Source organism: Bos taurus, chromosome 6, assembly GCF_002263795.3.
Source record: "Bos taurus isolate L1 Dominette 01449 registration number 42190680 breed Hereford chromosome 6, ARS-UCD2.0, whole genome shotgun sequence".
NCBI classification, from domain to species: Eukaryota; Metazoa; Chordata; class Mammalia; order Artiodactyla; family Bovidae; genus Bos; species Bos taurus.
The window spans coordinates 90,881,358-90,906,387 of NC_037333.1; the positions used below are offsets into that span (position 1 = coordinate 90,881,358).

General features: G+C 36.5%; 3 protein-coding genes across 13 annotated transcripts in view; 1 reads left to right on the top strand and 2 right to left on the bottom strand.

Moving 5' to 3' along the window:
* Positions 1–25,030, top strand: part of ART3 (ADP-ribosyltransferase 3 (inactive)) — a 143,819-nt gene that overhangs the window by 17,181 nt on the left and 101,608 nt on the right.
* On the bottom strand, positions 636–2,988 carry CXCL10 (C-X-C motif chemokine ligand 10). Its single transcript, NM_001046551.2, is given in 4 exon segments — positions 636–1,479; positions 1,909–1,998; positions 2,223–2,349; positions 2,870–2,988. Coding segments are annotated over 4 exon segments (309 nt in total). The 5' UTR covers positions 2,925–2,988; the 3' UTR covers positions 636–1,442.
* Positions 21,362–23,536, bottom strand: CXCL11 (C-X-C motif chemokine ligand 11). 2 transcript variants are annotated; one of them, XM_024993204.1, is made up of 4 exons: positions 23,227–23,536; positions 22,521–22,647; positions 22,337–22,409; positions 21,362–22,096 (listed from the first exon to the last, which is right to left on the bottom strand). In XM_024993204.1, the coding sequence occupies exons 1-4, from the start codon at positions 23,285–23,287 to the stop codon at positions 22,037–22,039; spliced, it is 321 nt and encodes a 106-aa protein (XP_024848972.1). In that variant the 5' UTR covers positions 23,288–23,536; the 3' UTR covers positions 21,362–22,036. The 2 variants fall into 2 exon arrangements, with proteins under 2 accessions (XP_024848972.1, NP_001106644.1); NM_001113173.1 differs by having other exon boundaries at positions 22,032–22,100; positions 23,227–23,301.

The following is a 25,030-nucleotide window of genomic DNA, read 5'->3' on the forward strand; positions in this document are numbered from 1 at the left end:
ATACCATAATAATTTGAATGTATGTGTCCCTGATTACTAATGAAATTGAGCATCTTTTCATATGTTAAGGGATTGTGTTTTTTTCTTTTCTGGAATCCTGTTCATTTGTTTCCTGTTTTTCAGCTAGTTGTCTGTCCTTTCCTTTTCAGATACTAATAATGTGCCAACTAAATGCTTTGCAAATACCTTCTCAGTGACTGATTGGATATGGGAGGTGAGGGAGAAGCAGTGTAGAAGTACTCAGAAAAGTCTGGTTTTGGGAGCTGAATGGATGCTGCTGCTGTTCATCTAGGGTGTAAAATAGAGGAGGAGAAATAGATCTGGGCGCAGGGGAAAGAGGCATTAATTTAAGATATTTTGGAGTTTGATGTTATCAGGTTGCAAATGTCTCATAGAAAGTTCACTCTTAAGGATCTGAAGCTTAGGCCAAGCTCTGCTTTGCCACATAAGCCCTGGAAGAATCCTGTATGATGGGCCTTCCAATCCTGTATGATGAGACTATAGTTGGAAGGAATGTGGTAATCCTCAAACTAATTTGTCCTCCACCCACCCCGGCTTCTTTGGCTGTGGATTCTCCGATGTATGCTTTTTATGAAATAAATGTCCCAGTCAAATGATCCACCAGACACTTCATCTTAGTTATAATTATTTATTATGTTTTTGGTTTCTAAACAATTGCATAATCTTTCTTAGTTTTTCTAGGAGAGAACATTACTTTTATTTTGGAAATCATTTAGCATATTTGTCTTACATAGCATGCAGAACATGTATCTAAATTTAAAAATTTATTCCATTGCAATAATTACACAAGTTAATAGTTGTATACAAGTTATTCCATGAACACTGAAAATCGTATAAAAAACATATATCCTTAAGAATTCTACTTTGTATAGTTTTTGACTAAGTACTACAGTTTTCACCTACATTTCCAAATATTTCTGGCTGCTTCTATATATTTGGAACTATGTACATAACACCTGAAAGAATATGGGCCCCTTGGAGGGGTGGCAGTGGAAGCCCCTGCAGTAAAGATCTTTCTTTAAAAAGCAGATTGTGTTATTGGTTTGAATATCTCTTAGTTATTTGAGATCCTAAGGTCTCTAATAAGCCCAGAGCTGGAAAGATCCCTTAATTACCTAGAAAGATTGGAAAGGGGAGGAAACTGTCAGTAGCAAGGCTGGGACTTAGCACATTGACTGAGAACGTAGTGCCTCGGTGTAGCTTACAGTTATAGTGCCAGGGCAGAGTTACTACTGAACAGCTCAGGGTGATGAGCCACCCTTTCCCTTGCAGGAGTAGTAGCAGCTGATATGGTGACTGGCTTGGTCACCTTTTAGGAAAACCGAAGTCCACGGACAATTAGGGCTTGACATATACTGTACACAGGGAAACAGTTGTAGAGGTAGCTTCTCTCTGGTCCATCCTTATCAGTAGTGCAGTGATTATGCCTCTTTCCGTGTTCGAGGAGATCTTTTAGTCCTGTAAGAAGAGAAAGAGGGTGTAAGAGACTCTAATGAGTCCAGTCTAAATTCTGCTAGGAACATACTGAGTTCATAGGTAATCCTAGGTCCTTAGATGAAATGTGGTGAGACAATCATTGTGGGTTACACAGGATGCTTTTTTAAGGCCAGGAAAAGCTTATGGGAAATTTATCTTTGCTTGCATTGTTATAGCTCCGCTTCAAGGTTGAAGTGGCCTAATGACACTTCCAGACAGGTAATTAGAGTAACTTTTGATACCAAACAAGATGACACCTGAAGTATAGAAGCAGATGGAGGTAGTGGAAGCATGGTGGTAACACCGTTTTAAGCCAAGAATTCCACCAGAAAGCCCAATGCAAATATTTCTAACTTCCCAAAATTGAAATTTCTTAAAAAGCAGTTCTTCTGAAAGCAATAGCAAACCTACCTTTGCTTGTTAATTGCTTTCAGTAAATTCTTGATGGTCTTAGATTCTGGATTCAGACATCTTTTCTCCCCATTCTTTTTCATTGTGGCACTGTAGGAGTAAAAAAGAGTGAAAATATTTAAAACAATGTTGGGCCAATAAAACAGATGGAATATATAGTTTTAAAGTCAGGCATTTAGGTTTCACTTTAGATGTTTCTCTTTGCTCTATGGAAGTCTTAGGATCAACATAAACCCTTTACTGATGTTTGGAATAATCATCACATATTTATTGTTTGATTACAGCCAGGGAGATGATCATTAGGTTTTACTCACATAATCTCGACACGTGGGCAGGATTGACTTGCAGGAATGACTTCAAGTTTTTCTAAGGACCTTGGATTAACAGATCCATTACTGATCTCGATGCAGGAACAGCGTGTATTCCTAGAGAGAGGTACACCTGCAGGAAAAGAGACAGATGTATAGCAGAGGACATTAGCACAGTTTTCATTTTAGGCATTTAATGTGGATTTGGTAGTACTTAGCAGAACCTCTGCCTCCATGTGTAATCACATAGTCAATCTGTGATCATACAGCTCTGTTTGATTTAATTAGTTGATTCCCTGAAAGAATGGAATTGTAACTTGTTGATTGTAAGATACATTGAGCCCCAGTCATATAGTTAATTACACTTAAGTTAACTAAGGAGATACCTGTCTCTTTCTCTTTCTCTTCCTTCCCTCGTATTTTCTCTGTATATCCCTCTTTCTTTTCCACTCCCACCTTCCTCCTCCTCTCTTCTTTTATTCCACTTGCTTCTCTGATAATAAGCTCTGATCAGAAGCAATCTCTGTTCATTTACCCTTCATTTTTAGGCAGGCTGTAAAACTTTTGCAAATACATTATTTCTGTACTTCAAAAATCTATACCCTAGTCCTATTTCTGTTCTTATAAATTAAGTATCCCTTGATGTTCCTTACCTTGACTCAGAGTCAGAAGGATAAGGCAGAAAATAAGAAAACCGCTTTTGTTCATGGTGCTGCAACTGAAGGTACTTCTGCAGTAGGCTCAGACTGCCTGAACAGTTGAGGAGTGTCTCAGAAAACATCGATCTCAGATGCAGTATATATTTGCAAAGGCACTTTCCCTCTCTAACTCTGATTGGATGACAGTACAGTTGACTTGGCAAAACCTGCAGTCTGTTCTTTGGGGAAGTCCCACACTGCAGAATCGAAGATATTGTTTATATTTATTGTGGCTTCTGAGGTACGGAATTTCCCTCTCCCTCCTTTGTTTCAATAAGAGTGAGTTAGGTTTCACTTTCTAAAAGATGAACAGTTTCTCGAAAAAGATAACTTGATTGCAAGTAGAATTACTTTAAAAAAAGGAACTTATATTCTTGCACTTCCTGCAAAATGTCAACTTAAACTCAAATCAGAGTCCTAAATACATTTTTGGTTTTTTTTTAAACTATGTGTTGCACAGATCCATCTCTCCTTTATTTTATTGTTCTTACAAATATATCTATACATTTGTGTCCATTAAAATTAATTTATATTAATGTTTTATGCCTAAATACAGTTTTAAAATGAGTAAGCCTTAATATTTGTTTCAAATCCATTTAAATTTGCATCAGTAAGGCATAAATAGGAAATCTTACTTTTATTCACTTTTTACACTTTTTATGGGTTTCAGCGATGTCATATATGTTCTCATTTTATTTCTATAATCTGTAAGAAGATAGGAAATTATTTTATATGTGGAAGAGTAATTTTAAAGATTAGATAATAGTGTTAGGTTTTCATCCATTTATTTTAACTATGTTGCTTTTCTCTTAACATTTTAAATTTTGGTAATACTTTCAGAGGCTCAGCAATTTAAAAAATGTCCTTAGTAATAGCAATTTCTCCTCCTTTGGAGGTAAATTTAATTTTTGGAAACAATAATTTCGCCAAGCACTGCAGTATTTGATCAAATAGCGGAGTGTTTGATCAAATAGTACCAAGTAATAGGTTTGGTCTTCTGGAGAAGGTCAAAGACATGGAACTGGCAAGTTTCAAGGAATTCTAGAAGTGCTCCAATTATTCATTAACATCACTAAAATAAGTGAATAACCTCCAACATAATTATTTCTAGGTTAAACACTATGTATTTGAATATCTGATTTCTTGTATGTTAGTAAACAAGTTTCATGTACTACAGTCCATCCCTGAATGAAAACATCATAGGATCGAGAATGGAGTAAGAAAAGGATTTGTAGCTATAGTAGGGTTAAAAGCTTTTTGAGGAAATAAATTTAAAATAGGGGCATAAGTAAAGACAGACCTTAGGAGAACAGAATGGAAACAGAGATTGGTTTAAGATGGGTACAGCTCTAAGAGAATGTCACATGCAAAGCAGAGGCAAAAATGTGATAGCCTTAGAGCTGGTAACATTGATAACTAAAATAAGCACACTTTCAGCTGGGCAAATAGGGTCAAAACTTGGTTTCTTATTTTAGCATTCAGTAATGCTTGGCTGATTATTCACAGCAGACATTATTAGTAAGAAATAGGTAATACCCTTTTATATAACATGTGTTAGAAATTCACCAGTATTCAAAAGACAAATAGTCTGGTTGTATTCTTGGCAAGTGATTGACAACAGGAGATACAAAATTAAATACTATTCTAAATGCAGGCATCCAGATGCAGGTGGTACTTGGGACCTAGGAAAATATCTGGGGGGGTCTTTTCATAGTCAGCCTGGCTGCAGCAATGTAGGAATGGTCCAGGGAAAGGTAGGGCTTCCACACTAGGGTTAGACTAGTGTACCTGGCAGGAACTGGCCTAAAAGTTGGCATAGAGGCCAAGATAAAAGCCCATATTTGTAAACTGAACACATGTAAAACTTGGAACCTCGTATGCAGGGGCTCCGTCATCAGAACAGTGTATGAGTTTTGCTTCGGGATGCAGAAATTTCTGGATTGTTGAATCTCAGGTTGGTCTGTTCTAAGGACTGGGGTAGAGCTAAGCTTGCAAGTGGGTAAGTCAGTAGACTTAGCTGTGGGGAAACTGGAAAGTCAAAAGGAGAGTGAAGTGAGGCAGAGACTGATAGAACTGGGAAGACTTTCATCCAGCAAAAAGGCCTTCTTCTGATGAAGGAAAGGGGTGTGAGAGACAATGACATGGAGGAGCCCTCCCATAGCTGTTTGTGTAGAATAAAAATTGGACTGTGAGTAAAAATGCCAAACATTTTTGGGGAAATGTCTTGACATCATGGATGGAAGAGGCACTGGACAGTTCATCATTAAACAATAAACAGATACATGGTGATAATTTTATTTTTGTTAGTATCTAATTTCACAAATAAGATGCTATCTATATAGCACAGTAGGAGAGTTGAGGTAGAGATGCCCATTAATGGACTGTTAGTAAGAAAATATTTATTACTCATTTAATTGATTTTTAGTTAAATATTCAGTTCAGTTCAGTCACTCAGTCGTGTCTGACTCTTTGCGACCCCATGAATTGCAGCACGCCAGACCTCCCTGTCCATCACCAACTCCCAGAGTTCACTCAGACTCACGTCCATCGAGTCAGTGATGCCATCCAGCCATCTTATCCTCTGTCGTCCCCTTCTCTTCCTGCCCCCAATCCCTCCCAGCATCACAGTCCTTTCCAATGAGTCAACTCTTCGCACGAAGTGGCCAAAGTACTGGGGTTTCAGCTTGAGCATCATTCCTTCCAAAGAACACCCAGGGCTGATCTTCAGAATGTACTGGTTGGATCTCCTTACAGTCCAAGGGACTCTCAAGAGTCTTCTCCAACACCACAGTTCAAAAGCATCAATTCTTCGGTGCTCAGCCCTCTCACAGTTAAATATTACATAGCATTAACTATATGCCAGGCATTGTTTGAAGTGCTTTATGAATACTGACTTAATCCTTAGTTCTGGGGTCCATTTTCTTGACAACTTTGTTGTGTTGTCTTTCCGGAGAGAACATTTTCCTTGATTTGGATTTCTGATTTTTGTTCTCTCTGTCTTAATTAGCTGAAGACATCATTGAGGTTATTTTGGTGCCTCAATAATTAAACACCTAGGGTTTAAGATGGGTCTGTTTTACACTGAATCCCATACTGAAATGAAAAATACTGGTATTGTATAGGTATGTTACACACATATATTCAGATAAACACGTGTTAGCCAGTAAACAATCACACAGATACACATTTATTTACTTATACTATTTTATATGGTAGTTTCCTTTCCTGAAACAGATCATGTTCTATTGGATTTGTGTTAGAATATATTGAACATTGTATATCCTGGGATTTTTGTGATGGGGAAAAAGACATTTATTTCTTCCTAGTTCTGATACTTGCATTTTAATTCTGTTAAAATATGTAAATTTTATATGAGTTGAGTTTTATTGTGGTTTTAAAAATACTGCAGATAGATTTTATCATTCAGCATCTTGTCATTTATTCAGCTAGATAATTCCTCAGCTATATTCATGAGCCTGCTCAACGTCTCTTTCATCAGAAATATAGACACCTCCCAAAGTTTTTTGTATTCTTGTGTTTAACTGTTACGACTTAATGAATCATTATAAACTATCTTTCTTTGCCTGTACTAACAGTGTTTTGTTTGGTCTGTTAAGTGTAGCTACAACTATTCAGCTCTCTTTTGGTTACTGTTAACATGAAATATCTTTTTCTGTTATTTAACTTTTAACATGTTTATGTCATTGAATATAAATTACATCGTTTGTAAAAACTGTACAGTTAGATCATGTTTTAAAAAAATCCATTCTGGAGGATAGTGGCCAAGATGGTGGAGTAGACAGATCCTGAGCTCACCTCCGTTTATGAGCACACTAAAATCACAACTATCTGCGGAACAACCATCAGTGAAAAAGACTGGAACTGCCAGAAAATATCTTCTACAGCAAGGACGTAAAGATGGAAACATAACAAGATAAGTAGGAAGGGCAGACTTGTGATAAAAATCAAATCCCATTGCCCTGGGAATGCAACCCACAAACCAGAGAATAATTATATTGTAGAGATTCTCCCTTAAATGTGAGAGTTCTGAGCTCCAACACAAAAGACTTCAAATAGCCAAAGCAATCTTGAAAAGGAAAAACAGAGCTGTAGGAATCAGGTTCCCTGACTTCAGACTATACTACAATGGTACAGTAATCAAAACAGTATGTTAACCATCACAAAAACAGAAATACAGATCTATGGAACAGGACAGAAAGCCCAGAAATAAACTTACTCACTTGTGGTCAATTAATCTACAGTAAAGGAGGCAAGATTATACAGTAGAGGAAAGACAGTCTCTTCAAACAAATGATGTTGGGAAAACTGGACAGCTACATGTAAAAATATAAATTAGAGCATTCTTTAACACCACACACAAAAATAAACTCAAAATGGCTTAAAGACCTAAATTTAAGACTGGATACTATAAAACTCTTAGAGAAAAACATAAGCCAAAACACTCTGACATAAATTACAGCAATATCTTTTTCACACCATCTCCTAGAGTGATTGAAATAAAAACAAAAAATAAATGGGACATAATTAAACTTAAAAACTTCAGCACATCAAAGGAAGCCATATATGAAACAAAAAGACAACCCATAGAATGAGAGAAAATATTAGCAAACAAAGAAACTGACAAGGAATTAACTCCAAAATATGCAAACATCTCATGTAGCTCAATAGCCAACAAAAAAAAGAAAAACCCAATCCACAGATGGGCAGAAGTCCTAAATTTCTCCAAAGAAGACATGCAAATGGGCAAGAGGCACATGAATAGATGTTTAACTTTGCTAATTATTAGAGAAATGCAAATGAAAACTGCAGTGAGATATCAGCTTACACCAGTCCGAAGGGCCATTATCAAAAAATCTACAAACAATAAATGGTGGAGAGAGTGGAGAGAAGGGAACCCTCCTACATTGTTGGTGGGAATGTAAACTGGGATAGCCACTATGGAGAACAATATGGAGGTTCCTTAGAAAACTAAAAGAGAACTACCATATGACCCAACAGTCCCATTCCTGGGCATGTATCTGGAGAAAACTCTAATTTGGAAAGATACATGTACCCACAATGTTCACTGTAGCGCTGTTTACAATAGCCAAAACAAGGAAGCAACTTAAATGTCCATTGACAGATGAATGGATAAAGATGTGGTATATACATAACAATGGAGTATTGCTCAGCCACAAAAAAGAATGAAATAATGCTGTTTGCTGTAACATGGATAGACCTGGAGATAATCATACTAAGTGAAGTACATCAGACAAAGACAAATATATGATATTGCTTATATGCAGAATCTTAAAAAAAAAGATGCAAGTGAACTTACTTACCAGACAGAAACAGACTCAGAGACTTAGAGAAGAGAACAAACTTATGGGAACTTATGGTTACCAGGGGAAAGGGATAGATTCAAAGTTCAGGATTGACATGTACACACTGCTGTCTATGTCAAACCTGCGTCCCCTGCAGTAGGACTGCAGTTTTAACCACTGAACCACCAGGGAAGTCTCCAGCCACTATATGTAAAACAGATAATCAACAAGGACCTACAGTATAGCACAGGGAACAGGGCTCAATATTCTGTAATAATCTAACTAGGAAAATAATTTGAATCACATCACTGTACACTTGAAACTAACACAATATTGTTAATCAACTATGCTCCAATATAAAATTTAAAAAAAATCCATAAGTTGTCATGTCATTCTTCTGCATAGGACCTTTCAATAACTTAGTTATATTTAGAATTAAATCCAATTCTGTATCTTGTTTTACTAAGTTCTCTGTAATCTGGTTGCTACTGATTTCTCCACCCTTATCTCACATTTTCCCTCTCAGCCACTATACTCCAGTCACGGAGGCTTTTATACTAGCAATTTTCTTTATTTGGAATGTTTTTCCCCTTGTTCTTTGCATTGGTGCTTCCTTCTGGACGTTTGGATTTTATCTAAATAGTCCCTTCTCTTACCAAACAATCTAGAACATCCATGACCTTATTTTAATTCTCTGGCATTTCTCACGCTCTGATACTTTCTTAGCTTACTTTTTAATGTCTGTTTTGTCTCATTCAATTATAAGCCCTCAAAGAACAGGGACCTTATCAGTCTTTTTCAGAGCTCATACCTTTCACCTAGCATGTCACCTGGCATATGGAAGGTACTCAATAAATACTGGATGGATGGATAGATGTATACATCTTTCCAGACTTTAAGCAATGATGCAAATAAGAATTATACATCATCAAAAAGAATTTCCATTGACTCATCACATGTCTACATTAAGACATGAATAAATACTACTGTTTCCTAGTTTTAGAAATCATGTTTAACCTAAGAAAGCTATAATTTCCCCAGAAGTTAGCATAGATTCAGATAAGTGGAATAAATACAGGTATTCTCAGCTAGCTGTAGGTCAGAATCTTTATTTCTAGACAGTGGAGTAAATAAGTAAAAGGTGGTACACTAAAACTTTTAAATTATTCATTGGAGGTTCTCTGCAATTATGTACTGAATGAATGAAGGAATGCAGGTCTTTTCAGTGCATATTGCTTACGTGTTCATTGATGGTTTTGGAAGCAGAAGAACAAGGAGGATTGTACTTGTTCTCATTATTGTCTCTCTACTTTATGAAGGGAACCAAGCTAGTCTCATGGGATACTAGGATAAGATCCAGTGTCTGTCCTTGATGGATTTGCATTCTAACTAGAAAAGCCACAAATATGAAACAGTAAATATCAATTTAAAAAACTGTGTGATCGATGACAAATGAGTGGTATAGGTAATATATGATATGGGGGGTTATAGGTGATTATATTTACTAAGACCAGTAATAGATGAACCTTAAAGTGTGGATTGTATTTAGACAAGTGGCCAGGAAGGGAAGCATACGCAGTTAGACAAGTGTCACCAAAAATGCACTAGAGAGATGCCAGCCAGCCAATCAGGCAGATTGCTTCAGTCTCATAGGGTTGGTAATATCTTGTTAGGATTCTGTAGGATCTGGTCCTGAGGTTTACAGGTCTGTAAACTCATTTTTTTCTAATAATTCAGGGTAAACATGTTCTTAGAGTTAATTCTGCAAACCAGATACACAAGAACGTGAGATGAAAATTAAAGACAGTTTATTCATTTATATGAAGACCTTCCAGTGACTGGAATGATTGAGTCTGATAACCAATTCACTCTTTTCTAGTATCAGAGTACCTGAGAAGTTGAATTAGTTATCGGGTTGTTTTCTTGTGAAAATAGAATGAAAACAAAGGATTGTTTTCTCCTTGTTTTTAGTGGGGCTCTGCTCAGGAGAGAAACCTTTATAAGTGTGATCAATGTGGAGGAGAATTCTGAAAAACAAACCTTTAGAGACAATAGTAAGCCAGCTATTGTTATATCCACTGGCAGCCTTACATGAATCATGTGAATAAAAATCTAAATAACTTTTAAATTTTAAATTTTGCATGACTTTTTATATATTCACTTTCTTAGTATTCACTGATCTGAGTCTAGTTTTTAAAAGAAAGAATTAAGGGGAAAGGTACATCTGTAGTTTCAGTTTCATTTGCTTTTGATTTAAGACTATGGCATCAGGCCAAAAGAAAGTGTCTGCCCTAACAGACTTGTTACAGACCCAGAAAAAAAATGCTTTCCGAGAAACTAATGTGCTTAGAAGAAATTTCCTAAAAAGTGAGCAGGAGCAATTCAGTGATTTCCATAGGCTGAGAATGCCCTCAGCTGATTTATAGTACACTTTGGAAAGTCTGGGAGAGGAGGGTAAAGCTTTGCCTTTCAAAGTTTTGACTGAGTTGTCAAAAGATCCTCCTAGCTAACGGTGGCTGGTAATACTGGTTATATACTTTTGAGTTACCAGGGCGTCTCATCATTCACAGCCAGGGCAAAGTTGGTGATGTATACTTAAAATGAGCATGCTTGGGAAGGCCTGCAAATAAATAACTTCTGTTTGTATGCATACTGAAACCATGCCGTGCTTTGCTTTTCTCACACTTAATGGGATGATGAGATGGTCTGGGTCTCTACAGATAGCAGTGTATAGTTTGGTCTCTTACCTGCTCTGTGAACCTGGACAAACTGTTAGGTAGGTCTGTGCTTCAGTTTTCTTATTTTCAAATATGCATTATAATACATATCTTTCACATTGTTCTAAAGATGACAGATTATTAAAAATGTATTTTAAGAAGTCTAAATGAAGTTTTAACTGGCCAGCATTTTAAAAATATAGCCAAGTCTTTCTCCAAGTTTCAGCTTATCTCCTAAGTGCAACAGGTAGTATTTTCTTTCTAGATGATGTAGTAATTCGTATGATCAGATGTGTCTATTAGTCTACAGCATTGACCAGCCATAGCATGCCTCTTCTGGTGGAATTTAGTCTTAGGAAAGGGCTTATTTAGGTAACTTGTTTTACCTTCAGTGCATAAGAGTATACCATGAATTTACTAAACAAGACACAGATGCTCATTTTTTACTTTTCTTCTTTGTGCTATGGGTCATAGCCTGAAAAATTTAAAAAAAAGAAATTCAAGCCAGAAGTATTGATAAGGAAGAAATAAAATTTTGCATAGAAGATATTTTTGCATAGGAACCACCCCTTCAAATTTAGAAATGATCGAATTTATCAAAGTAGGTGGCTACAAGATCAGTGTACTACGCTTTCTCCATCAGAAACAAAATAATTTTAATGTTATTTTATAAAAATTTACAGAAGAAACAAATTCTTAAAAACATGAATATTAGGAGTGAAACTAACAAAAGGCAAGCAAGACTTGTTTGCAGAAAATGTAGGTGAATTTTTCTAAAATAATGTTGAGATTAAATACAGAAAGATTACCCTTTTGATAAAGTTAAGCAAAACTAAAATTTAATAATATTTTAACTGTGTGTTTATAAATAAAAACTAATTTTAAAAAGGCTTCCCAGGTGGTTCAGTGGTAAAGACTCTTCCTGCTAATGCCGGAGATGCAAGAGACATCGGTTCGATCTTTGGGTTGGGAAGATCCCCTGGAGGAGCAAATGACAAATTGCTCCAGTATTCTTGCCTGGAGAATGCCATGGCCAGAGAAGCCTAGTAGGCTACAGTCATAAAGAGTTAGACATGACTGAGCGCAGAACACACACAATTTTAAAAAGCAAGGGAGTGATGGTTGCACAATAACATGAATGTACTTAATATTGCTGAACTGAACACTTAAAAATGTTTCAGTTCAGTTCTGTTCAGTCGCTCAGTTGTGTCCAACTCTTTGCGACCCCATGAACTGCAGCACACCAGGCTTCCCTGTCCATCACCAACTCCTGGAGTTCACCCAAACTCACGTCCATCGAGTCGGTGATGCCATCCAGCCATCTCATCCTCTGTCGTCCCCTTCTCTTCCTGCCCCCAGTCCCTCCCAGCATCAGAGTCTTTTCCAATGAGTCAGCTCTTCGCAGCAGGTGGCCACAGTACTGGAGTTTCAGCTTTAGCATCATTCCTTCCAAAGAACACCCAGGACTGATCTCCTTTAGAATGGACTGGTTGGATCTCCTTGCACTCCAAGGGACTCTCAAGAGTCTTCTCCAACACCACAGTTCAAAAGCATCGATTCTTCAGCGCTCAGCTTTCTTCACAGTCCACCTCTCACATCCATACATGACCACTGGAAAAACCATAGCCTTGACTAGATGGACCTTTGTTGGCAAAGTAATGTCTCTGCTTTTGAATATGCTATCTAGGTTGGTCATAACTTTCCTTCCAAGGAGTAAGCGTCTTTTAATTTCATGGCTGAAATCACCATCTGCAGTGATTTTGGAGCCCCCCAAAATAAAGTCTGACACTGTTTCCACTGTTTCCCCATCTATTTCCCATGAAGTGATGGGACCAAATGCCATGATCTTAGTTTTCTGAATGTTGAGCTTTAAGCCAACTTTTTCACTCTCCTCTTTCACTTTCATCAAGAGGCTTTTTAGTTCCTCTTCACTTTCTGCCATAAGGGTGGTGTCATCTGCATATCTGAGGTTATTGATATTTCTCCCGGCAATCTTGATTCCAGCTTGTGCTTCTTCTAGCCCAGCGTTTCTCATGATGTACTCTGCATAGAAGTTAAATAAGCAGGGTGCCAATATACAGGCTTGATGTACTCCTTTTCCTATTTGGAACCAGTCTGTTTTTCCATGTCCAGTTCTAACTGTTGCTTCCTGACCTGCATACAGGTTTCTCAAGAGGCAGGTCAGGTGGTCTGGTATTCCCATCTCTTTCAGAATTTTCCACAGTTTATTGTGATCCACACAGTCAAAGGCTTTGGCATAGTCAATAAAGTGGAAATAGATGTTTTTCTGGAACTCTTTTGCTTTTTCCATGATCCAGAGGATGTTGGCAATTTGATCTCTGGTTCCTCTGCCTTTTCTAAAACCAGCTTGAACACCTGGAAGTTCACGGTTCACATATTGCTGAAGCCTGGCTTGGAGAATTTTGAGCATTACTTTACTAGTGTGTGATATGTTAGGTTATGTGTATTTTACCACAGTTTTTAAAAAAGCAAGGGAAGAAACAGTTCAGAATAGTGATTGTCTTGGGGTTGGCAAAGGCAAGGGAATAGGATAGGGAAGAAACACATAGTTACATTAAGTTATTAATGTTCTAGTTCTTGATTTGGGTGGTGTGTTCATGGGTCTTCATTTTATTATATATATATATATATATGCCTCAGAGGTGACAATGTATGTATCATCAACTACAGTGATTAATCCAAGTCTGTATACCAGTGGTCCACTGAAAAATTAATTGACTATAAAGTTCTCATTTCAGAGAAAGTGTGAGAGTAAGTTTTTATTCCTGGTTCCTCCTTTTGAGAGGACCAGAAGAAATGTGGCATAATTATGCCGCTGCTTTTCTGAGTCATTTCATATATTAAAAATTGGAAGTTTCCAAGATCTCAATTAAATTGTAGCAATGTTTTGACTTAACAGAGTGACTGATGGATTTAAATCATTGTGCTATTCAGAAAGGGACTTGTTCAGTCACTAAGTAGTATCTGACTCTGTGAATCTTATCCAGTGAACTGGCTCTTCACTTTGGGTGGCCAAAGTATTAGAGCTTCCACTTCAGCATCAGTCCTTCCAATGAATATTCAGGGTTGATTTCCTTTAGGATTGACTGGTTTGATCTCCTTGCTGTCCAAGGGATTCTCAAGAGTCTTCTCCAGCATCACAGTTTGAAAGCATCAATTCTTCCAGGGAAGCCCCAAATCACATCTTTATCCATTCATCTGTTGATGGTCATTTAGGTTGCTTCCATGTCTTGGCTATTGAAAATAGTACTGCTGTGAACACTGGGGAGTGTGTATCTTTTTGAATTAGAGTTTTCTCTGGATATATGCCCAGGGGTGGGATTGCTGGACCATGTGGCAGTTCTGTTTTTAGTTTCTTAAGGAACCTCCATATGTTTCTCTGGAGTGATTGTACCAGTTTACTTTCCCAGCAAGAGTGTAAGAGGATTCCCTTTTCTCCATTCTCTCCAGCATTTAGTCTTTGTAGATTTTTTGATGATGACCATTCTGACTGGTGTGAGGTGATACCTCTTTGTAGTTTTCACCTGCATTCTAATAATTAGCAGTCTTGAACGTCTTTTCATGTGCTTTTTGGCTGTTTGTTTGTTTTCTTTGGAGAAATATCTTTTCTCCAAAGGTTTTTCTTTGGAGGAAGGTTTTCTGTCTTTGGATTGAATTGTTTTTCTTTCTTTTTTTTAATATGTTGAGCTGCATGAACTGTGTATTTTGGAGACTAATCCCTTGTCAGTTGCTTTGTTTACAAATATTTTCTCTGATTATGTGGGGTGACTTTTTGTTTTGTTTGTTTCCTTTGCTATGCAAAAAGCTTTTATGTTTAATTAGGTCTCATTTGTTTACTATTGCCTTTATTTTTTATTACTCTAGGAGGTAGATCCAAAAAGATACTGCTGTAACTTATGTCAAAGTGTGTTCTATGTTTTCTTCTATGAGTTTTATAGTCTGGTCTTACATGTAGGTCTTTAATCCATTTTGAATTTATTTTTGTATATAGTATTAGAGAATATTCTAATTTCATTTTTTAATGTGTAGCTGTCCAGTTTTCTCAGAACCACTTATTGAAGAGACTATCTTTTCTCCATTGTATAGTCTTGCTTCCTTTGCATAAATTGTCCATAGGTATGTGACTGTATTCTGGACTTTCTATCCTACCCTGTTGATCTGCATTTCGTTTTTTTTTTTTTTTTTTTGACTGAAATGTCTTTGTTTCACCATCATTCTTTTAAAATTTTTTTTAATTATTATATATATATTTTTACTTTACAGTATTGTATTGGTTTTACCATACATCAACATGCATTCACCATGGGTGTACAGTGTTCCCCATCCTGAACCCTCCTCCCCCCTCCCTCCCCATACCATCCCTCTGGGTCATCCCAGTGCACCAGCCCCAAGCTTCCTGTATCCTGCATTGAACTTGGACTGGCGTTTCATTTCTTATATGATATTTTACATGTTTTAATGCTATTCTCCCAAATCATCCACCCCCCTGCCTCTCCCACAGAGTCAAAAAGACTGTTCTATACATCTGTGTCTCTTTTGCTGTCTCGTATACAGGGTTGTTGTTACCATCTTTCTAAATTCCATATATATGCGTTAGTATACTGTATTGGTGTTTTTCTTTCTGGCTTACTTCACTCTGTATAATAGGCTCCAGTTTCATCCACCTCATTAGAACTGATTCAAGTGTATTCTTTTTAATGGCTGAGTAATACTCCATTGTGTATATGTACCACTGCTTTCTTATCCATTCATCTGCTGATGGACATCTAGGTTGCTTCCATGTCCTGGCTATTATAAACAGTGCTGTGATGAACATTGGGGTACACATGTCTCTTTCAATTCTGGTTTCCTTGGTGTGTATGCCCAGCAGTGGGATTGCTGAGTCATATGGCAGTTCTATTTCCAGTTTTTGAAGGAATCTCCACACTGTTCTCCATAGTGGCTGTACTAGTTTGCATTCCCACCAACAGTGTAAGAGGGTTCCCTTTTCTCCACATCCTCTCCTGCATTTATTGCTTGTAGACTTTTGGATCGCAGCCATTCTGACTGGCGTGAAATGGTACCTCATTGTGGTTTTGATTTGCATTTCTCTGATAAAGAGTGATGTTGAGCATCTTTTCATGTGTTTGTTAGCCATTTGTATATCTTCTTCGGAGAAATGTCTATTTAGTTCTTTGGCCCATTTTTTGATTGGGTCGTTTATTTTTCTTGAATTGAGCTGCAGGAGTTGCTTGTATATTTTTGAGATTAGTTGTTTGTCAGTTGCTTCATTTGCTATTATTTTCTCCCATTCTGAAGGCTGTCTTTTCACCATGTTTATAGTTTCTTTTGTTGTGCAGAAGCTTTTAATTTTAATTAGATCCCATTTGTTTGTTTGTTTGTTTTTTTTGCTTTTATTTCCAGTATTCTTGGAGGTGGGTCATAGAGGATCCTGCTGTGATGTGTGTGGGAGAGTGTTTTGCCTATGTTCTCCTCTAAGAGTTTTATAGTTTCTGGTCTTATGTTTAGATCTTTAATCCATTTTGAGTTTATTTTGGTGTATGGTGTTAGAAAGTGTTCTAGTTTCATTCTTTTACAAGTGGTTGACCAGTTTTATATTTCTTTTATATTTCTTTTATGGTTTATGGTACCATAGTGTTTTGATTACTATAGCTTTATAGTATAGTCTGAAGTCAGACTATATTTATATTTCTTTTATATTTCTTTTATGGTTTATGGTACCATAGTGTTTTGATTACTATAGCTTTATAGTATAGTCTGAATCAGGGAGCCTGATTCCTCCAGCTCCATTTTCTTTCTCAAGATTGCTTTGTCTATTCAGAGTCTTTAGTGTTTCCATATAGATTTAAAAATTCTTTGAAAAATGTCACTGGTGTTTTGTTAGGGATTGCATTGAATCTGTAAATTGCCTTGGGTAGTGTAGTCATTTTGATAATACTGATTCTTCAGTCCAGAAACATGGTATGTCTTTCCATCTGTTTGTGTCATTTTCAGTTTCTATAGTTTTTGGAGTAAAGGTCTTTTGCCCTCTTTGGTAGGTTTATTCATAGATATTTTATCCTTTTTGATATGATGGTAAATAGGACTGTTTCCTTAATTTCTCTTTGTGATCTTTTGTTGTTAGTGTATAGATATGCAACAGACTTACGTATATTAATTTTGTATCCTGCAACTTTATTGAATTCATTGATGAGCTCTAGTAGTTTTCTAGTAGCATCTTTAAGGTTATTTTTGTATAGTATCATGTCATCTGCAAATAGTGACAGTTTACTTCTTCTTTCCAATTTGATTCCTTTTATTTCTTTTTCTTCTCTGATTTCTGTGGCTAGGACTTCTAAAACTATGTTGAACAGAAGTGGTGAGAGAGGACATCCTCTTCTTCCTGATCTTGAGGAAAGGCTTTCCGCTTTTTACCATTGAGTGTGATTTTAGCTGTGGATTTGTCATATATGGCCTTTATTATGATGAGGTAGTTTCCACTCTGTGCCCACTTTCTGGAGAATTTTTATCATAAATGGGTGTTGAATTTTGTCACAATGATTTTTCTACATCTATTGAGATGATCGTATAGTTTTTATTCACCAGTTTTTTCCAGTGTTGTGTGTCATACTGATTTGTGGATATTGAAAAATCCTTGCATCCCTGGCATAAATTCCACTTGATTGTGGTGTCTGATCCTTTTATTGTCTTGTTGGATTCTGTTTGCTATTACTGTGTTGAGGAGTTTTGTGTCTGTGTTCATCAGTGATACTGGCCTGAGCTGCTGCTGCTGCTAAGTCACTTCAGTCATGTGCGACTCTGTGCGACCCCAGAGATGGCAGCCCACCACGCTCCCTCGTCCCTGGGATTCTCCAGGCAAGAACACTGGAGTGGGTTGCCATTTCCTTCTCCAATGCATGAAAGTGAAAAGTGAAAGTAAAGTCACTCAGTCGTGTCCGACTCTTAGCGACCCCATGGACTGCAGCCCACCAGGCTCCTCTGTCCATGGGATTTTCTGGACAAGAGTACTGGAGTGGGGTGCCATTGCCTTCTCTGCATACTGGCCTGTAGTTTTCTTTTTTGTGGTATCTCTGTCTGGTTTTGATATTAAGATAATGGCAGCCTCATAGCATGAGTTTGGAAATGTTCCTTTGCAGGTTTTTGGAATAGTTTCAGATGGATAGGTGTTACCTCTTCTCTAAATGTTTGATAGAAATTGCTGTGAAGTCATCAGGTCCTAGACTTTTGTTTGTTGGGAGTTTTAAAATCACAGTTTAAACTTCAGTTCTTGTTATTGGTCTGTTCATATTTTCTATTTTCTCCTGGTTCAGTCTTGGGAGGTAGTACCTTTCTAAAAATTTGTCTTGTTTCCTTTTATTGTTACATTTTATTTCTATAGGAAGTGATGTTGATTTCATATGTACAGTAGTGAAAATTTGCTTTTTATGAACATGAAAGCAAAATAAAAGTGTTAAGAAGTTGCTGAGAATAATGAAGATTGATCAGAAATATGATAAAAGAAAATTTGTGATGATGGTATGAGAATAACTTGAAGTTTGGGAAATACAGACCTGAGCTGTGGCAACATACTCCTTTTCCCAAGCTTTCCTAGTTCCAGTCAATCTTCTAAGCCATCCCCAGAATTATTTAGAATAACTAGGAAATAACTTAATTAGGGTCCTTATCTTATTCATGAACATTTAATGAATCCCCATTTTATAGATAGTAAAATTCAAGGTTGTTCAGTTAGACATTTGATATCCTTCATCCTCACTTCAACCAAACTAATTTAATTATTATTTTTAAAACTCAACTTATACTTTTCTACCATTATGCATTCCTTCATAATATTCCTTGATGTAAGTTCCTTTCCTTTAGTTTCTATTGCCATTTAGTTATTCCATTCTTAAATATTTATCAAGAATCTGATATCTGCTGGACAGTATACTATGGGCTAGGATTATAGTAACTTTCTTACTGAGGTTGCACTTGTGGAAGAGCATATATTAAGCACAGAAATACTTCTTTATTTGCAACAAATAGTGTCATGAAAAAGTGCAGTGTTCTGAAGACAAATAGGGAAGAAAATGTCATTTAAGCTGAGATGTAAGTGACAAGTAGGAATTAGTTTAATGAAGAAACGGGCTAAGGGAATGGTATGTGTAAAAGTACTAGGACTTCCCTGGTGGCTCAGATGGTAAAGCGTCTGTCTACAAAGCGGGAGACCCGGAGATCCGGGTTTGATCCCTGGGTCTGGAAGATCCCCTGGAGAAGGAAATGGCAATCCAGTACTATAGCCTGGAAAATCCCATGGATGGAGGAGCCTGGTAGGCTACAGTCCATGGGGTCGCTAGGAGTCAGACACGACTGAGTGACTTCACTTTCACTTTTCACTTTCATGCATTGGAGAAGGAAATGGCAACCCACTCCAGTGTTCTTGCCTGGAGAATCCCAGGGATGGGGGAGCCTGGTGGGCTGCTGTCAATGGGGTGGCACAGAGTCGGACACAACTGAAGTGACTTAGCAGCAGCAGCAGCAGCAGCAGCATTTTAATTATGATGATGAGAAAGATTGAGGGCAGGAGGAGATGGAGGTGACAGAGGATGAAATGGTTGGGATGACATCACAGACTCAGTGAGCATGAGTTTGAGCAAACTCTGGGAGGTAGTTAAGGATAGGGAGGTGTGGTGTGCTGTAGTCCATGGGGTCACAAAGAGTCGGACACAACTTAGCGACAGAACAATAACAGCATTAATTCTTTTATGTCTTATTTTGCTGTGAACAAATTTAAGTATTATATTGTTTCCCAATGATAACGTACTGATCCATGCTGCTACTGCTAAGTCGCGTCAGTCGTGTCCGACTCTGTGCGACCCCATAGACGGCAGCCCACCAGGCTCCCCTGTCCCTGGGATTCTTCAGGCAAGAACATTGGAGTGGGTTGCCATTTCCTTCTCCAATGCATGAAAGTAAAAAGTGAAAGTGAATTCACTCAGTTGTGTCTGACTCTTCGCAACCCCACGGACTGAAGCCCACCAGGGTCCTCTGTCCATGTCCATGGGATTTTCCAGGCAAGAGTACTGGAGTGGGGTGCCATTGCCTTCCCCAACTGATCTATGCTACTTTACTTGAAAAAAAATCAAATTTATAATGTAGCTCTTACTCAGTTTTTTTATTTTCAAAGATATTCTTTAAAAAAAAATCACTGTAAATAGTCAAATGTTAGATCCAAGTTTTAAAACTATCCAGGGAATTCTTATAGAAGTCCTCTATCTGTATAGAAATCTATGTAGATTTATGATATATACACACATAATATTTATGCTGTATATCTATACAGTATACCATAGAATAAATATATGATTCAGCTATTTATTTATTTATATACAGATATTCTGGATAACATTTTTGCTTCTCATTATTGCTTGTAGGCACAGTCAAAAGTTAGTCAGTAGGACTATTGGGTTCTAGGCACCCTACTGTGCTCTTTACTTTTCTGTTCATTCTCTGATCTGTTTTATGGTTGGCTCTTTGATATTGATAAGAAGGATACACAAAAGATGCATTTAAATTGTTCTTTTGTTTTCAAATAAACAAACATAACATGATTTTTGGTAATTCTATAAATATTTTAGTTTTCCCAGTGTATGGATGTCTATCTAAAGAGTGCTGTAACAGCTAAGGTTTTTGGATCCACACAGAGAAACCAACTCTGGCTCACTTCAGCGGAAAGAAATTTAATTGGTCGTTGAAAAATTCACAAAAAGACTGAAGAATTGGATTTGGAAAATGTACAAAACCTAAGGGTGCTAGGTGGCAGGAAGGATTATAGCCACAGTCATGCTACAGGGACACGTTAAGGAGTCACCACTCTGACTTATGCTGTTACTACTGCTGCTTTAAATATATCTTACTGATAGCATCTTTGTGGTGCCTGCTGGAGTTCAAAGTCTAGGGTAGGAATGGTCTTGCTGAGACCTTGTTCTGGCCTCCAGGGAACGCCTTCCTTTGGCTTTTTCCTTTTGGCCTCCCGCCAAAGCTCAAATAAGAAGAAATTTGCCCTGAGTAAGAAAGCAGTTTGAGTGCAGGAAGATCCTTTAAAAAAAAGAAAAGAGATAGCTGTCCTTCACAACTACTCATTAAAATATATTTCAAAACAATTCTTTGTGATGACAGGTAGCGATGTACCTCTTGAATTACAAGATAAAATTGTTTATGGTATCTTATGTTTCTGGAAAACATGTATTTGTTTCTGTTTTAAGGAGGGTTGTGGTAGCTTATTAGAGAAAAATTATTTGATTACTTTCAAAGTGAAACTACCTTAGATATCTCTAAATTTTATAGTACAGGCATGACTAAAAAATAGATATTTTTCTAAGAAAAAGAATCACAGAAAGTAAATGTGGTTGCGAGATATGCACATATTATTTATTTTTCAGTATTTTTCTTTGGTAGACAAAAATATGTCATATTTAAAATGTGTCCAACGTATTAAAGAATGGATAAAACCAAAATTCATGGTTAACACATACATCCTAATTGCTTCAAATATCTCAATGAAAAAACGGTTATTTAAAAAATTCAAAACACCAAAGCTACTCATTTTCTTATGAAATATTTGCACTCTTAACCAGTTACCATTAGTTTATAATTGTTTTCATAGTACATTTCATGAATTACAGCCTTCTTTATAAAATAAGATGATGTTTAAGGACTTTCTCCATAAATATATATATATATATATATATAAAACTTCTGGGAAAAGGAATATGAATTGACATAAAAATTATCTAAGGAATGATTATTATACACATGGATGCTTTGACTTATGTGTCATGGTGTTAATTCTAGTAATAATAATATATTGTAATATGAAATACAGGTCAGGTATAGACAGATAATTTCTAGAGACAGAAGTGCATTCATAGCCATAGCAAAATAGTTAAAAGTATCAAATCTCCTGGAGAGTTTCCTAACCTAGAAATGTGTAAATGTTCATTGCAGCCGGCAGGAGAAAGTCAGTTTCCTTACTGCAGAGTTCTTATCTTTTCAGTAGTCACAGTTACACTTGTTCTAGGTTTTCAGATCCTCTTTTCCAGGATTTCATATATTTTTATATTTTTCAGAATTCTTTCTTTGAACTTTCTGTAATGAGAAAATGAGAATTTTACAGACTTGGACGTTCTTGTTTCCTAGTGATTTAAGAGTTGATATGCAAAAATGTGTAGCAGGAAAGGAAAGTCAATCATAACCAGAGATCTCTTATCAGAACACTTCACACAGGATCATAACAAAACCATTCTGCAGTTGTCAATTTTTTTTCCCAAAAGATTTGTCTTGGATAAAGCAGATTATAAAATAGAAGTAATCTGGTAACCTACCTTGATAATAGCTTTCGCTTGCTTTGCCTTGGGATTTAAGCATCTTTGTCCTTTATGTGTTTTCAGGGTGATACTGTTAAGGGAAGGTCCAAAACAGTCTTAAATTTTCAATGGAAAAACATAACAAAAACAACACAAAAAAGCTCCCCCCGCCACTATTATCTTCACCACATCCATTACTTACATCACTTCTGTTTTGTCACAGTTATTAGTTGGGTAAATTATAGAGACTTTCTCAATATCTGCCACTTTGACTGCTTTTACTCCAGGGCCTATGCAAAGACACCGTCCGCCTTTGAACATAGGGAAACCTAGAACAGATCACAGCATCAGTTACTAATACATTTGATTGCAGCAGTGGGCTCTGTTTTATAATCTTGATGAAGAATGTGAGCCAGGTTTTTAGTGAGACTAGAATAGTAATTTGACAAATAGCACTCAACACTGCTGTTACTAGGGAAGAACTTAAGAAGTGACAGTTTTCTCTTTGAATTTGTAAGCAAACTATTAAAAAATAAAGAGAAAAATAAAAGAAGTTTATTAGAGATCAAGCTTATTTGCCTATTGCTTTTATGCTCAAGAACTTTTCCAGAAAGCAAATAACATTATCTCTTAAAATCTTCTTGGCAGACGTTTAAAACTGTTCCTAAAGGCTCTTGCCAGATTTTGTAGCTAAATAAATTCTGTTAAACGTATCATTTCTAGTTTCAGTTAAACATTTCCAATATTCTCTGCCAAAGCTGTAGCAACTGCTAATGTTTGAGGGTAAATAAAAATTCACTGTATACTTTGAGATAAAAGTGAACGAAAAGACATTTGAACCATTAGAAAAGACATTTGAAGCATTAGAAAAGACATTTATAGGTTGAGAAATAAAAGGTACCATATACCTTGAACAATTGCAGCACATAATATCACAGTCAGGACTATAGCCATGCCCTTCACACTCATGCTTGTTGCTGCTGCTTTGGCTTTGATATTCTTCTTGGAGGGAGGAGAAAAGCAGATCGTGTAAGAGAATTCTTTCTGGCATATATAAGGCACTTTATACACCAGCAGTCCTCTCTTTTGGCAAGAGGAATTTCCCTCCTTGAGTCATGTTCCTTTCTTCCAAGAGATTCTATTTTGTTCATCTGCCGTTCCTTCCTTTTGTTACAGTATTGAAAGTAATATGAATGTGAAAGCACTTTGTAGACAGTAAAGAGCTATATAGAGTATTCCCAGATGGGAACCAGCCTTCCAGTAGCATTTCCTAGAAATGTATTTGTTTATTGGACTACCCTGGGCAGTGAATTCTGATTGCCATTCATTCTTCCATTTAGGAAGATTGTCTTCTGATTTTCAGTCCTTTCACCTCCATCCTTCTCAGAACTATATAAAAGAACATTCTTTAAAACAAATTATACTTTTGCTTTTAAGTCCAAACTTTTGAATGGGAGGCCTATTTTTGTTTGACATCAAATGACATTTTATTTCAACTTATTTTTTTTTTACTATAATTTATAATTTATTTATTTATAATTTTTGACTATATGTCTGAAGAAGTCTTCTAAAGACTTGTACTTCTGAATTTATATCCATTTATTTTTGCATGTTTAACAGTTTTTGCATATATGTATTTCTCAAGCATTATTGTTTAGTACATCAAGTTGTGTGAATTGTGGATTTTTAAAAAACGGTTCTTTATTTTTTTTCAAAAAAAAAGTCACCTATTTTATTTTAAATTATAGTTATGAACATACAGAGAAATTTTGTAATCTATGGATGACTTTTTAAAAAACCTAAAGCACTGAGAAGAATATAAAGCTTCCCCATACACTCCTCTAATATTCATCAGTGAAATAACTACCTATTTTTAAGGTAACATAACAACCAATTACTCTTGACAAATCATTTATACAGAACACCTGAACACCTGTGCTAAGACATTCACTAGCAAATCATTATTCAAAGGTTATGATTTTTAAAAATCTAAATAAATACACCTTGCTGTTGTAAAAGTACTCTTTAATTGCAGGGCTTTTTTTCCCTTCAAGTTCTGAAACAGTTTTATGGCACACCACTCCCTTCTCCACACCCCCCAACTCCCCTGAATAATTGCTATGTTCACTGCCAACATTATAACCACTTTTTTGAGTCTAAAGTACCCATATTTAAGTGGCAGTAAAGAACAAATACTCAGCCTTTCTAAACTTGCTTTTGCAATCAAGGCTGAAAGAAAAATATTAAGTTTTCCACATTTTTCCTCTGTAATCTTCCTGGAATAAAATTAAAAGCTTCTGCACAACAAAAGAAACTATAGGCAAGGTGAAAAGACAGCCTTCAGAATGGGAGAAAAATAATAGCAAATGAAGCAACTGACAAACAACTAATCTCAAAAATATACAAACAACTCCTGCAGCTCAATTCCAGAAAAATAAATGACCCAATCAAATATGGGCCAAAGAACTAAATAGGCATTTCTCCGAAGAAGACATACAAATGGCTAACAAACATGAAAAAAATCTCAACATCACTCATTATCAGAAGAATGCAAATCAAAACCACAATGAGGTACCATTTCATGCCAGTCAGAATGGCTTCGATCCAAAAGTCTACAAGCAATAAATGCAGGAGAGGATGTGGAGAAAAGGGAACCCTCTTACACTGTTGGTGGGAATGCAAACTAGTACAGCCACTATGGAGAACAGTGTG